Source organism: Strongylocentrotus purpuratus, unplaced genomic scaffold (assembly GCF_000002235.5).
Source record: "Strongylocentrotus purpuratus isolate Spur 01 unplaced genomic scaffold, Spur_5.0 spur5_scaffold_19, whole genome shotgun sequence".
Taxonomy (NCBI): domain Eukaryota; kingdom Metazoa; phylum Echinodermata; class Echinoidea; order Camarodonta; family Strongylocentrotidae; genus Strongylocentrotus; species Strongylocentrotus purpuratus.
Genome location: NW_022145604.1, coordinates 22239819 through 22254084, shown reverse-complemented (window position 1 = coordinate 22254084; position 14266 = coordinate 22239819). Strand labels below are relative to the sequence as shown.

General features: G+C 38.4%; 1 protein-coding gene across 4 annotated transcripts in view; it reads left to right on the top strand.

Annotated features, from left to right (window-relative positions):
• Window positions 1-14266, top strand: part of LOC594103 (tyrosine-protein phosphatase non-receptor type 4) — a 112434-nt gene that overhangs the window by 56549 nt on the left and 41619 nt on the right. For all 4 annotated transcript variants that reach the window (XM_030990595.1, XM_030990596.1, XM_030990594.1 and 1 more), the window contains one exon: window positions 4892-4944. In XM_030990595.1, the coding sequence (XP_030846455.1) occupies window positions 4892-4944 (53 nt within the window). The remainder of the gene's footprint in view (window positions 1-4891; window positions 4945-14266) is intronic.

Below are 14266 nucleotides of genomic sequence, written 5' to 3'. Positions count from 1 at the left end.
TTCATCATTAAAGTTCTTATTTTTCAGAATCAAGATAAAATGGAAATATTCCCTCAATATACATGTAAGCCCAATGAATATGGACAAAAAGCCTGATTAAAGACAACAAAGAAACATGAAAAATATATTCTACTATTTGAGTTTCTTTTTGTGTGTAAATGATTATTCTAGCTATTCCTTTACAAGCTACATGTAGCTTGGCTTAAGGCTGCGTTCATGCTTAAATTTTGAAGGCAGAATGAGCGATCTGAAACGCTCATCGTAAACGCTCATCGTGATCGCAGTTCCACGATGTAGTGTTCATGCTTACTTCTCCAGGCAATCTCCTTGGGTGGCCTTCAGCTGGATTCGCAAACCTGAGTGCGCATGCTACGTAGACCCACTAGAGGTCAGTGCGTTGACCCCATTTAAACGCGTTTACAAATTGTAAACGCATCTTTTTGTGAGTTTACGATCGGCGATCATGATCGCCGTTTTTCGGTGATTCTACAAAAGTGAGCATGAACGCAAGCGTGTTTTAAACTAAACGCGTAACAGATGCCTGATTCTGGCCGTCAAAATCAAGCATGAACGTGCCCTAAGCATGCTTAATCCTCCTTCCTACTTCCTTTTGTGGTAGATATGTCTTCCTCATTAGGATCCTATATATCTGTTTATAATAGTAACCACATAACTATTCTTCCTCCTTGTGAAATCCTTTATCTGTGTATAAATGTAACCACACAACCATTCAGAACATCCCATCATTACCACAACTATTTTTGTGGGTTAGCATGCCAGCTTCGTGGACACTTGTCATACCTCATCAGCCATAGTCTATGTACCTTACATGCCTATATTTATATATCATTATTATCATTTATCAGGGTCATGAAGTTGGGGCACAAAATATGATCATGTCCAACGTATTGTTGGTATGATATCTTCTTCTTTTTCTTTCAATACATATAAGATGAAATCATCTGTTGACGATTTGTTTGCAGTGAATATATATAGTAGTGCCCTGCCAAAATCTTTCCTGTATCAGTTGCCTTTCTTCAAAATCTTTGCTTGACATGCATTTCTTTTTTTACCAGCGTTACATGGACATCACATTTATATAATATTACATAAACTTTAGGTCTTTAATATTCATTTACCATGAAGCTGGAGTACTTCTAAACATAGTCGGCTGTGCTTTTTAAAGATAAACTTGAGTACTGGTAATGCGATTGCATTGTGAAAGAAAAGGTGTGGAATGGATCAGAAAAGTTGATCATATAGCATTCAAGTAATGGTGTGTAATGCAAGGTTCTGGAGTCATCAAAATCATCATAAATTTGGCAGAGTCTTGGTAAAGTAACAATCACTTACACAGAAAGATGTATATGGGACAACACACATGGTGTCGGGGCTAGTACTACCCTGATTTCCTTATCTTTCTATGCTCATTACTCAGCCAGTATACATTTTCTTCCAAAATTGTTTGGCACATGACATTTATTTGTAATCTTGAACATTCAGTGTAAGTTTTGTTAGATTCTGTGAGAATTCATTTTCTTTTTTTACCAGAACTCAAGTTTATCTTTAAGCTAAACTTAATTTGAGCAAACAATGTTATGGTTGATAGGAGACATCTAGTTTCTCACATCTCCCTTTCTCAAAGTACTTAATATCTGATTATGAAATGTTTTGGAATCAGTGTGATATATAAGCTTGTAAAATTGGTCACTAATCAAGAGAATAGAAAAAAGATATATTATCTCAGTAATATGATGACATTTGTTTAATTTCAGGCAAAATTATATCCCCTCGTAGGGAAAAAAACACAATAATGTAATCATTTGCAATATTACAGAAGCTTGGGGACTGTTTGCTAAAGACTACTCAAAGATGAAATTGAAAGAGATAATCGGATTAGGGTACATTACAAATCTGCGGCTAGTGTTTCTTTGTGATATTTATTGTGCAAGATGACATATTTCAGTTTATGGTTTACTTAAAGGGACAAGTCAAACAATTTTTAAAAATCAACATTAACCATGTCTGTGAGATTGTTTCTGTCTGTCTATAGATGGTGCCTTTATGCAATGTATGATTTCATATTTACTATTCTTATTTTGATATGGGGATTCTCAATGACTTTCCCAGCCAAATAATCCATAGGCAAAGTGAAAGTGATTCCTAGATTCTTATTCAGATTATTTGGAAATGAGGTGAGAGGATAGATATCATACATGTATATAGATATCAATCAACTTGAATCAAATAATGAAGAGTTGAATAAACATGAAGTAGTTACAAAGATATATTATAGTCAATGGTTATACTTGAGAATGAATTGTTCTGAAAGCATGGAGATCAGCACATTATATAGCTTCACACTGCTGTTTTTTTTTTAATTCTCATTTTCGCATCGATGATCGTACAAGCAATATAATTCTGTGTAATGCCTTAGTTACACCTTTGCATGTTGCTGCATATTTATGGCAAGCCGTTTTAACATTTATTTCTATTTCTTGATATCAAGAAATAAATTCTTTATATCAAGAAAACAAATTCTTGATGTCAAGAATTACCATTGCTTTACAACAGAAAATCATTTTTTGGTATCAAGAAATGGGAATAAATGTTAAAACGGCTTGCCATAAGAACGCTGCAATACGCAAGCCAAATATGCAAAGGTGTGACTGAGACATTAGACTCCAAATTCAAATCTTCCTACAGGTGTGCTATAACATGTTTAGAAAGGCTAACTGTCCATGGTGGCCACTTTTTTCTGTTTTTGTTGGACGTTATAGACAGGATTCTTGTGGTTCACTTTAATTGTCCTCATGTAAAATCGTCCCTATTTTCACGAAGTGACGGTAGTGAATGAAAATCGCATACAATTTGCGTTTGGATTTTCCTCACTACCGTCACTTCATAAAAATAGGAACGAAATATAGGCTCTTATGGAGGGTAACTGGTGTGAGTATGCCAGGTAACCTTCTATATGTCCAACTCCAGCTTACTAGGGAAGCTCAAACTATCTTCCTTTTTAAAAAGGAAGCAATCTGAACAAAAAGTAGAACAGGGATTCATGAGAGGAGATACACTTTCAGTTTATAATCCTACCAAGGGATTCCCAGACCTTGAGCTGATGAGAACATCTCAGGACTGTCTTCATAAGACCGAAATTGCGAAATAACCTACTATTTTCAGACTCGGGTTATTTCCTGTAGCTCAAAATTGCGTCTTCACCAGACCGATACGCTCATCACAAACTAGATGAAGACGGGTGCAAATTTGCCCGCTATTTCCCAAATAGCAGGCATTTTGGAAACAGGACCATGATTTGTCGCTAATTGCAACTGCGGGCTGATCTGATGAAGACAGGCCTTTTGAGAGCTTTTGAGAGCCAGAAGGATGTTAACTCTGCCTTGAAGATGATGAGTTAATGTCCTTCTATCTTGGCAAACTATTTGTAGTCTCAATGGCCTTCAGCACCAGAATGTTCTCTATTTGCTGGCATAGCTACATGTACATAGTAGTGTCATGACGTCTGTTTAGAGCCAGAAGGGCATTTATTCTGTCATTTTTGTGTTAAAGATATGAGCTAATGCCCTTCTGGCTTCCAAACTGAGAATATGTAAATATTTGAGTACAATTTGGATGCAGCCAGCCAGATGAGGCATTGCTAGAGGGGCGGGGGACACCCCCATTAAAAATATTTTAGAAAATTTCTCATTAAAGCCCTATACAGGGCTATATTTTGATGCATTTTATGGTGTTCTTTGTTTGAAGTAGGGGGGGGGGGGGGGGGGAGGTAACATATGAATGCTACTGCTACTATCCTTGCTCCATCATCACATGTATACAATATATCTATATACATGTATGGATCAACAAGAGTCGTGTAGGTCCATGCTCTAAGGGTATGGAGTAAAGATATGCTTGATTTCCAAGATACATTCTTTACTACCGATTCACATGAACATGTATATCCAATCAAAATAGAGAAACTTGGGGCTTGCTATGTTAATACTGCAAACATTGTCTAGATGTCCATAGAAAAGAAAAGCAAGAACACAGATTCAAGAAATTCATTCCCAAATCAAATAGTTACACTTTATTGCATTTATTAGGCTTTCGTGGCCTTCATTGTAGATAACCATCGGAGGTGAACCTTCAAACTTGTGTACAATGAATGGGCTAAAGAAACCATAGTAAGGTTACACTGTGTTTACCATCCTGGATAATTTGTCCGTTTATAGTCTGTGGCCCTGTTCAGACTCAAGGGATTTTATGCGTAACATGCCTGAAGAAACATCATTTATGTCAAGAAGTACTGTATTAGCAAAAGGAATGCACAGACTAGTATAGAACATTGTATAAAGAAATGCAAGTAAAAAAACCTACTTCTGAAGAGGTCAATTGCGCTGTGCCCTGACAGTTCGGCAATCATCAGTGCGCGTTAACGATAAGCCACTCCCAGTTATACAATTTGCGTACGATACCACGTTCAAACAAGCGTTTTGCTAAAGTCCTTTCATTATTCGACGTTCAGACCAGGAAAAAATGGCATACTTATTGCATAGCTTCATATGATTCTATACATCTATACCATGAATTCTGTTAGTCTGAACGCGGTGTGTGAGTGAGAGGAGCACTATCTATTCTTATTGTTACCGGTATACAAAATGTGGTCCAGTAGCTCTGGCAATCATTTCTTAAGTCATTTTTTTCAATATCAACACTTGTTGAATTCCTAAATCAATCTTGGACCCATCAGAACCAAAGCCATTTTTCACCATATCCCTAACCCTAACCCTAAACCTGACCCTGATGCATGCATTAGGAATAATTTTGCCATACATGTATTATTCCAAATTTTCACGAAATCCACAATTTTCTTTTCTCCATTTTCCAGATTGACCTGTTCATTTGACATCGGCACATTACTAGCATCATACCTTGTTCAAGGTGAGTTATTGGTTCCTTTTATTTTTAATTGATTGATTGATTGATTTTTTTATTTATCAACTCAAATCCTATCAGTTGATACAATCTTTTCTAAGGTGAGTTATTGTTTGTTTCCTTTTCTTTTTAATCGTTTTATTTATTTATTTGTTTATTTATCAACTCGTATCATATCAGTTGATATAATCTTTCCAATTATCTCTTGTAAACTACCCCACAAGGTGATTGGGAGTCGGATCATTCATCCCGAAGAATCTTGGCAAAGTCAAAGAAAAAAAAGATTTTAATCTCTCCCAAGGACATTCTTTACAATGTCAGACCGATAGTAGGCCTGTCATCATCAGCTCGAGTTTGCTATAAAATAACCCGCTATTTTAACTATCCCGATCGCAAATTAGCCAGTTAATTTGCGTCTTCATCAGCCGGCAGTTGCAATTAGCGGGATATTTGGTCGAGAAAATATCCTGAGAAATCTTGGTCTTGTCTCCAAAACATGCCGCTATTTAGGAAAAAGCGGGATAATTTGCGCCCGTCTTCATTAGACTGAAGTTCAGAGTCAACTTCTCAATCCCACCATGCTCAATGATTTCCAGTTTTCCATGTTTGTAAATAAACTGCACATGCAGTCTGCCGTCGATTGCTGTACTTGTACACATATTTTACAGCGTGGGTAAAATCTTCAATCAGCGCGCTGGTCGTACAGTCGGTCTCTGAAGTGCACATGCGCCAATATCCCGAATCTGAAATAGCGGGTTATTTGACAATCTCGAGCTGATGAAAGCAGGCCTATTGTAATTTTAAAAAGCATTTCAGTGATGCTCTTCTCCTTGAGAAATATAAAAACACAAGAGCAGAGAAAATCATTTTTGACAGACCCTGTTTGAACTGGAGAAGCCCTAAAAAGATAACTCCTAAACCCTACATGAAATAGTGAAAGATCGAAAATGAGTCTTTTTTTTAATGGATATGATAATTCTTTTCAAGCCCTCCAAAGGTGATTTATTTATAGTCCCCGTATGAAATGGAGAGGAAAAGTAAGGTTTTTGTTTCTCCCCTCAAAGATATGATAATTAGCCCTAAAAGAAAATGTACTTATAGGCATATGAATGAAAGATAGAGAGAGAGAGAGAGAGAGAGAGAGAGAGAGAGAGAGAGAGAGAAACAAAAATGAGGCCTTTTCCCAGATATAAATAATATCATGCACAGAAAAGATAATAATAGACCCTTTTAAAATGGAGAGAGAAAAGTGAGGCATTTTTCTTCAAATATAGCATGTGCAGCCCTAGTTTAACGAAGCAACCTGTGCAGCCCCTGGGCTTATGGCAAACAAACAGCTTATTTTAATATCATTTTCTTACCCATCACATCAGCCAATATTCCGTTTGAATAGATGAGTCATGGTGAGGATATATGAGGCAGGTCTGCAAAGACAAAGCCTAATCAAATTTCATTTGCTTGTTCCACTACACCATACATAGCCTTTGTGCATGGGGGAAGGGGGTTTTCAGAGCGATGATTAACCCCCCCCCCCCCCCAGCCCACTGCTTGCATGCACTTATAAAGATGTTACTTGAAATGCTGATGTCAGAGAGAAGATGTTTATTGTGTGGAGGTTTCGTAGTCGAGTGGTTTAAAGCACTTGACTTGAAATGCAAAGGTCATGGGTTCAATCCCCAACACAGCACTAATGTCCTATGGCAAGGCATTAATCTGCATTTGCCACTCCATACCCAGGACAGAAATGGGGACCTGGTAGGATGATGAAAGCCTTTTTGTTAGTAATTGCCTTATGCCCTCATTATTACCATATGGTAGGAATACTCCCCAGGGAGTGGAGATGGTGCACATCTAGACAGTTAGAACTAGTAATACAATGAATTTCCATCTTGTTTGAGTCCCATAAACTGCCCATACAAATTAAATACATCTAATGAAATTTGTGTTAAATCTAGTCCAGAGGTAATTTTTATGCACAGGAAAAATATCAACTATCAAAAAATTCAAACTCCCTTCTCTTCATTTTCGAAAAAATTCAGAGAAACTAGGTATCAATTTCACTTGGCCTAAGTTTGCATTGTGGTTATTTTTGGGTTGTTTGCAGCAGTAGGTACATAATAAACTTCATGTATGTAGCTTATAATGTTGGAACAACATAGAGGTGATGACTAATCTACACTTAGTTTTAGAGCATTTTTCTTTGGCATTTAGGCAAACATTTTTCTAAAAATAAGTAATGAATACCAAGAGAGAATTTGCCAGCTATTGTTACATGCATATTGCATAGAATAACAGTTAAAGCTCTCCTCTTTTAAGTAAACAATTTATTATGAAAGAATTGGAATACTGCATTATTGTGCGCAAGAGCTTCATTTATAAGAAATTTCTTTTGGGAGAAAAATTAGAAATAAATATTTATTTCACGATGTTATTACCCTCTTTGTCTGATCGAACCCAAAAAGGAACCAAAATAAGAGATGAAAATATGTATAGTTTTTTTTACACTGGGTGTTCATAAATAATGGAATTAATTTCTCACAGTCGCAATGCCAGGGGGCATTTTGGTGGAGCGGAATTCTTTGCCTCAAAGTCTTTGTGAGCGTGGGAGTAAAGAAAACAAAAGATTTTTATTTGCAATAATGAAGCCAATTTAATGATGGAACCGTAATGTTTGGTTTGTAGGTCTGTTTGGCTGCGCGTTATTGAATTTGGTTGAAGCATTATGCATTGTGGTGGTTTTAAAATGAAATCATGTTGGAAGGGTGGCATATGAAGGGTGAATCCTCAGTCGGAAAAATTATTACATTTTAAAGGTAATACAAAGTTTTGGGAAATTTTGAAGATTGGGTGGATAGTGAATCTTTACAATTTTGATATATTTGGATGCCCCTGTGGATGTATTATAAGCACTAAAAAAAGTAACCCCTAAAACACTTCTGTTTTCGAGAAAAATTGAATATAAAAATTTACCGGTGCTCCCGGTAAATGTTGATAAATTTCAAATAGCGCCTATGGCCGTACAATGGTAGCTGCGACCATGAAAATCTCAGAATATGTAGTTGTGATATATATTTTCCAAACGGAAATAGCTAATTGGTCGGTTTTAGTCAAGAAACATTGTTTTATAGCTAAATTGATATCTTGACCTTAAGAGGGAGCTATACAATATAAAAAGTTTATTATTTATAATTTCATAACTTTAGACTCGATTTCAACCGGGACAACGATCAATGAATATTGTAGGAACGCATATGCTTCCAATATGTTAATTTGAACCAAATTCATGACCCCATACCAAAACTTTGTAATACCTTTAAGCTGGAAAAAAGATAGTAGTCTCAAAAGCTACATATATACATTGTATGTGTATTTATTTGACCATCCCCCTTGTCCTGTTTTCTTAGCTTGTCATGATTCAGACTCATAAGACTTTCTATGACCCCTGTTACAGTGAGCAAAAGGCCGGGCCAGGCCGCGGCCTGGCCTCGCACTGTGAACGCGCAAAAGGCCAAATGCGAGGCCAAACTGGCCGCGCATTTGGCCCTGCTCTGGAGGTATTTTTCTTTTTGTATTTGAACTTGGTTGTACTTCTGCTTGACAAATGTATTTCATGTGAAGACAAGAGAGAAGAGAGAGTGAGTTGTGCAGGACGAGACAAGGGTCCTGACATTGATATTGATTCAGGAGAGTGGAGGCATTTTAAAGACGAGTCTCCCCTTCCTTTGGGCATTGATTGCTTTCCCGAATCTCTGCATTTAGACTTCACCTGAAGGTATGTTGGGTGGAGAGGGGAGGGGAGTGGGGGAGGGGAGGGGAGGGGAGGGGAGGGGAGGGGAGGGGAGGGGAGGGGAGGGGAGGGGAGGGGAGGGGAGGGGAGGGGAGGGGAGGGGAGGGGAGGGGAGGGGAGGGGAGGGGAGGGGAGGGGAGGGGAGGGGAGGGGAGGGGAGGGGAGGGGAGGGGAGGGGAGGGGAGGGGAGGGGAGGGGAGGGGAGGGGAGGGGAGGGGAGGGGAGGGGAGGAAGATACCTAGAGAGAGACAGAGAGAGACAGACAGACAGAGACAAACAGACAGACAGAGATACAGAGAGAAAGAAAAGGGAGGTTGGCAAGAAATAGAGAGTGAAAGAGAGAGAGAGAGAGAGGGGGTAAACAGAGAGACAGAGACAGACAGACAGAGATACAGAGAGAAAGAAAAGGGAGGTTGGCAAGAAATAGAGAGTGAAAGAGAGAGAGAGAGAGAGGGGGGTAAACAGAGAGACAGAGACAGACCGACAGAGATACAGAGAGAAAGAAAAGGGAGGGGGCTAGAAAGAGAGAGAAAGAGAGAAAGAGAGAGAGAGAGAGGGGGGGGAGAGAAAGAACTAGGAAAGTGAAGAGATGATGTGCATGGCCAAAAAGGAATCGCCAAATTACTGAAAATACGCACAGATGTGTAAACTTTGAAAGCAATAAATAATCTCTCTAGATGTCATCATCTATCTTCCAAGCGCATCCATCCCGTTTCCAATCATCTCTCGTTTGTATTCTTAAGCAAACATTTATAAGAACTCTGTGACATTCTTCCATTTTTCATGTGTGATGGATTTCTGAAATTATAGAGAAAAAAGGGGGGGGGGGTGGGGGGTTGCAAAATGTGTTTTTGCAGCAGCCTGGATTTTGTCTTTCTTGTCATTTGTAAGCTACCAGTAACACATACCATTTCTCTGACAATTCTCTCAATGGTGTCATGTTAAAGCCGATTTTGTCTGTTTGGAGGCAGAAAGGTGTTAACCCATACAATTTAACACAGAGTTACCCCCCCCCCCCTCCCCCTTGCTGGCTCTCAGCGGAAAATATGTATAGCTTGATAAGCACCCCCTACCTGTTTTCCATTTTATTTCTTTGATCTTTAGTTAGCACCCTTTTGTAAGCTGCTTTGAAGTTTTTGTGAACAAATGAACAAATGAGAGATGAAAATTATCTACTGGTTTGCTTGCCCTATAAGTCTTGAAAGAGCCCCTAGATGAATAGACTGGCTTACTTACATATTCAAATTTGATGCATAATTTTTAAACAAAGGTTGTTCTTGACGACCCCAAAGCTTGCTGAGGTTTGCCCGACATAGCAACAAATAATGTATGCAGACTGGATTCCAAGTATTGTAGTCCATTCATTAATAATTGGTCAATGGAATAACTTGTCACTAGGTCCCCAGGAAAGAAACATTCATTCAAACGGTCTATTGGATTGAGCCATTGTAACAAAATATCTAGCAAGTTGCTGAACAGAAGGATACATGTATTTGACCATAGAAGTATGCATATTAGCGAATATCATTTTGTGTGGTATCCTGATTTTGTAATAATAGTACGAGAAGTTAAAAACTACGTCAGAAATGTTTGTTCAATTTCTGTTATTAATACATACCGTAAATCTCCGTGTATAAAATTGAAAGTCGGGGGTGCGTCTTATACACAGGTACAGAAAAAAAAAGTTTTTTTTTTTTTTTTTTTTTTTTTTTTTTTTTTTTTTTAGTTTCAATTTATAACGCTATGCCTGGCAATGTCTCCTAGCTCAGTAATCAGTGTGTTGACTCACCACTCGGAAACTACAGCAACACTCAAATTTGTCTGTCATCTTGGTTTGAAAGTAATCTTTCTAATAGATCATGCATGACTATTGATGTTTGGCATAGAACACACTGCTTCTGCTAGGTGATGTGAGGAGGCTGGTGTGGGACACTTGGTATCATGAAGCCTTAGACTGTTGTTACTATTAATTGTGACAAGTTCACAACTTCAACTGCACCTCGATGTAAAATGAAGGTCCTTCCCCGCGTGGGTTTTCGGCAACAAAACAACAACAACAAAACAAAAAACTTTTTTTTTTTTTTTTTTTTTTTTTTGGGCCCCCAAAATAGGGGTGCGCCTTATACACAGGTGCGCCTTATACACAGAGATTTACGGTAAACTGTGAAGGGCATGGCTGGAAAACTTTGATCACACTTACATGTATGATCATCTTCGAAATCCAAGCTAGCTTCTTCGAGTGATGGGTATTGATGGGTGAAATTGAAAGCACGATTTCCAGATAGGGTTCGCACTCTCAGGTATATCAAATCAACATTTACCGTACACGTACCTACGTGCGTTGCATGTACATGCTATGGTTGTTTAGGTAGGCCTACATGATTAGTGCATGTAAGACATTAGAGATACATGTATGATACAGCATGTGTGTATTAGTGTCATTCTAGATTACATACACATACAGTGTTGGCATGTATGGATAAATCATCTAAAATGAGAATTTAATACGATCACAACTATTTTTGAAATAAATCAACCAAATGCGATTTTAACATCCTTCTTCATCACCTATTGAAATGTTTTGACGTGACAATGATCCTAAATCCGTTATGGAAACATGATTTCTGTGGGTTGTACAATAGGGCATTGAAATTGCCCTAGAGTTGCTTTTTCCAGGAATAGTTGTAATTGTGTTATTAATAGAAAAGAATTGTCAAATTTCAGTGATTATCTCACTGTAGATTTACTTTTGAGCTTCAACTCAGGTTCATGTTGGTATGCATGGCTGAAACAAAAAAGTGGAGGGGAGTGGGGGGGGGGGATGCTTGAGCTGGAAGTAGTGTCTAAATCAGCATACTTGGAATTTTGATGTTTTTTTTAAATACTTCAAATGAAAAAAGTTTTTTTAGCTTTGTTAATGTGAGTTGATTAATTTCTTCATAAAGCAGGGCTTGTTTGCACCCTTCTACCGGGCAAACATTGAAATATGGATATGATATGCCAATCTCATCTTTATTACATTTTACAATTTGACAACTATTTTGTCTTTTAACCCTAGTGAAATATCTTTCACTATTTTTTTCTTGACTGCTTTGCTGTTTATACCATTTAAAGCCTATCTGCACAACTTGTAGCTACTTGTGCCCTCTATATAGCAAACAATGCCAAAGCGGTACCCAATATGGTTCCCCATGATCCCCTTTTTGTTATGTTAATTGAGAGCCGATTGAGCTTAGATAACCACCTGTCAGTGACCATGCAGGGAGGTATAATCCCTCCCGGCCAAACTAGTGCAGACAGGCTTTAAGACTGAATTTGCAATATTTCATTCCTACATTTGAATGGTACCTTAAACCTAGATGTGTGATTTGTGTTTGAGAGAGAGGTGAGAAGTTGAAACTCTGGTAGCAATCCACGAGTGAGAATTGCACTTGTTTTCTTGCACCTCGTATAAGTTTGATGACACTCTTGATTAAAATGAGTTGTTCATCTTTGATTGGTTTCGTCATTATAGTCTCCAGAGGATAGTGTAATTACACTAGGGTACTGAGCAGATATTGCTTTCTGAAGCTCGGCATGGCAAGGCAGTTTGGTCTACAACCAGTTTGTCTACTTCCCAATTGGTCTACTACTCAATTGGTCTATTCCCATATGGTCTACACCCAGCCCGTCTACTATCCAAGTAGTCCAATAATCATTTGTCTGCTTATCATTTGGTCTAATGACTATTCAGGCTAATAGTCATATGGTCTAATATCCAAGAAGTCTTCTACCTGATTGGTCTATTGCTCATTTAGTCTAATTCCAGGAGGTCTAATGTCCAGTTTGTTTATCCCCCATTTTTTCCACTATCCATCTGGTCTAATAATCATAAATAATAATATCAAATGATTATTAGACCTTATGGATGGAAGACGCACTGGAACTTAGACTATTTGGTTACTAGACTAAATGAATAATAGACTAAATGAATATTAGACCAAATGTGTGGTAGACTAATTGGATTACCCCTCACACAGCATTCAAGGAATTCGTTTCCAACAAGTTCTCATAATACACCCGTGTAGAGACTGGCAAACATAGATTAATGTCTTGCACAAAGGATGTAAGCGCCGAAGCCTGCATTTCAAGTACAATGTTTCTTAGCTCAAGTGTCAGACACTATAACTTGCTTCTCTCTGTAGCTGTTTCCCTATAAAAGATAATAGTTCATTCTTCATTATTATATTGTCAGTTTAGAGCTAAAAGGGCATTTAATACTCGTTTACTTCAACACAAAGTTAATGGCCTTCTGGCTCTCAATAGATGACATTAGCAAGTATAGAGATATTGCAGTAGTTGCTGCAGGAGTTCCCAGAATACAGGGCAAAGAATGGACCAGAGGATGATAGCAAAGGTAATCTAAATGCGAGCGCTTCGTGAAGTCCATAAAACTGCGGCTCTTGTGGTGAAGTTCAATCAGCTAATGAGTGACTACTGTATTCATGTTTTAGAGAGAGAGAGAGAGAGATAGAGAGAGATAGAGAGAGAGAGAGACAGAGAGAGAGAGAGAGATAGAGAGAGGGGGGAGCAGAAAGAAGCCAATGACTTCTACCACTTTATACTCTCATGTTTATTTGAGCTATATTTTCATAATTCAATGAAGTATCATTGCCGTAAGGTGTAATAGGCATTAGTAATGTATTTCCGTTACCAAAGAGTGGTGCGGCAAACCCTTAGGGCTATCTGAACAATGAGAGAAGAAATGGAAACGTCCACTCCATGGTCTTAATTGAAATGAGTGATATCCATTCCAACTTCAATATCAATTATTTTGTTTTAAAATCTTGAGATGAAATATCAATTTAATTGTCACTGAAAAAATGTTAGTTGAAAAATTAGTTTAAGGGGCAATTATTGTTTTTATCAAGCAGAGAAAGAAAAAGATGAGGGAGGGAAGGATCAAGAAAATCATTATGGAGAGGAAGATGAAGGATGGAAGGGAGAGGGAGAGAAACTGGTGAGAGGTTGAGAATGGATGGAGATTGAGGAGGGAAGTAGGGAGGGAGGTTGAGAGGAGAGGAGAGGAGAGGAGAGGAGAGGAGAGGAGAGGAGAGGAGAGGAGAGGAGAGGAGAGGAGAGGAGAGGAGAGGAGAGGAGAGGAGAGGAGAGGAGAGGAGAGGAGAGGAGAGGAGAGGAGAGGAGAGGAGAGGAGAGGAGAGGAGAGGAGAGGAGAGGAGAGGAGAGGAGATGAAAGGAAAGGAAAGGAACAGACAAAAGGGGAGAGGAGAGATGGAGAGGAAAGAGAAGAGGGAGAGGGAGGATAGGAGACAAAAGAGAAGCTTATTATTGGAGGTTGACATAGGGAAGGAGGTTTAAGGAGGGAGGGAGGGAGGGAAACAAGAAAAAAGAGGTTAAGGAAATGGGGCAAAAACAGCAAAGAAATGGAGAAAGAAAGACAGAAGCAGGAAGTGGAGAGAAAGATAAACTGATGGAGCTTGAGGAGGACTGCTAAATTTAGCAAGATAATATTGAGAAGAAGGGCAAAGAGCAAAGAAACAA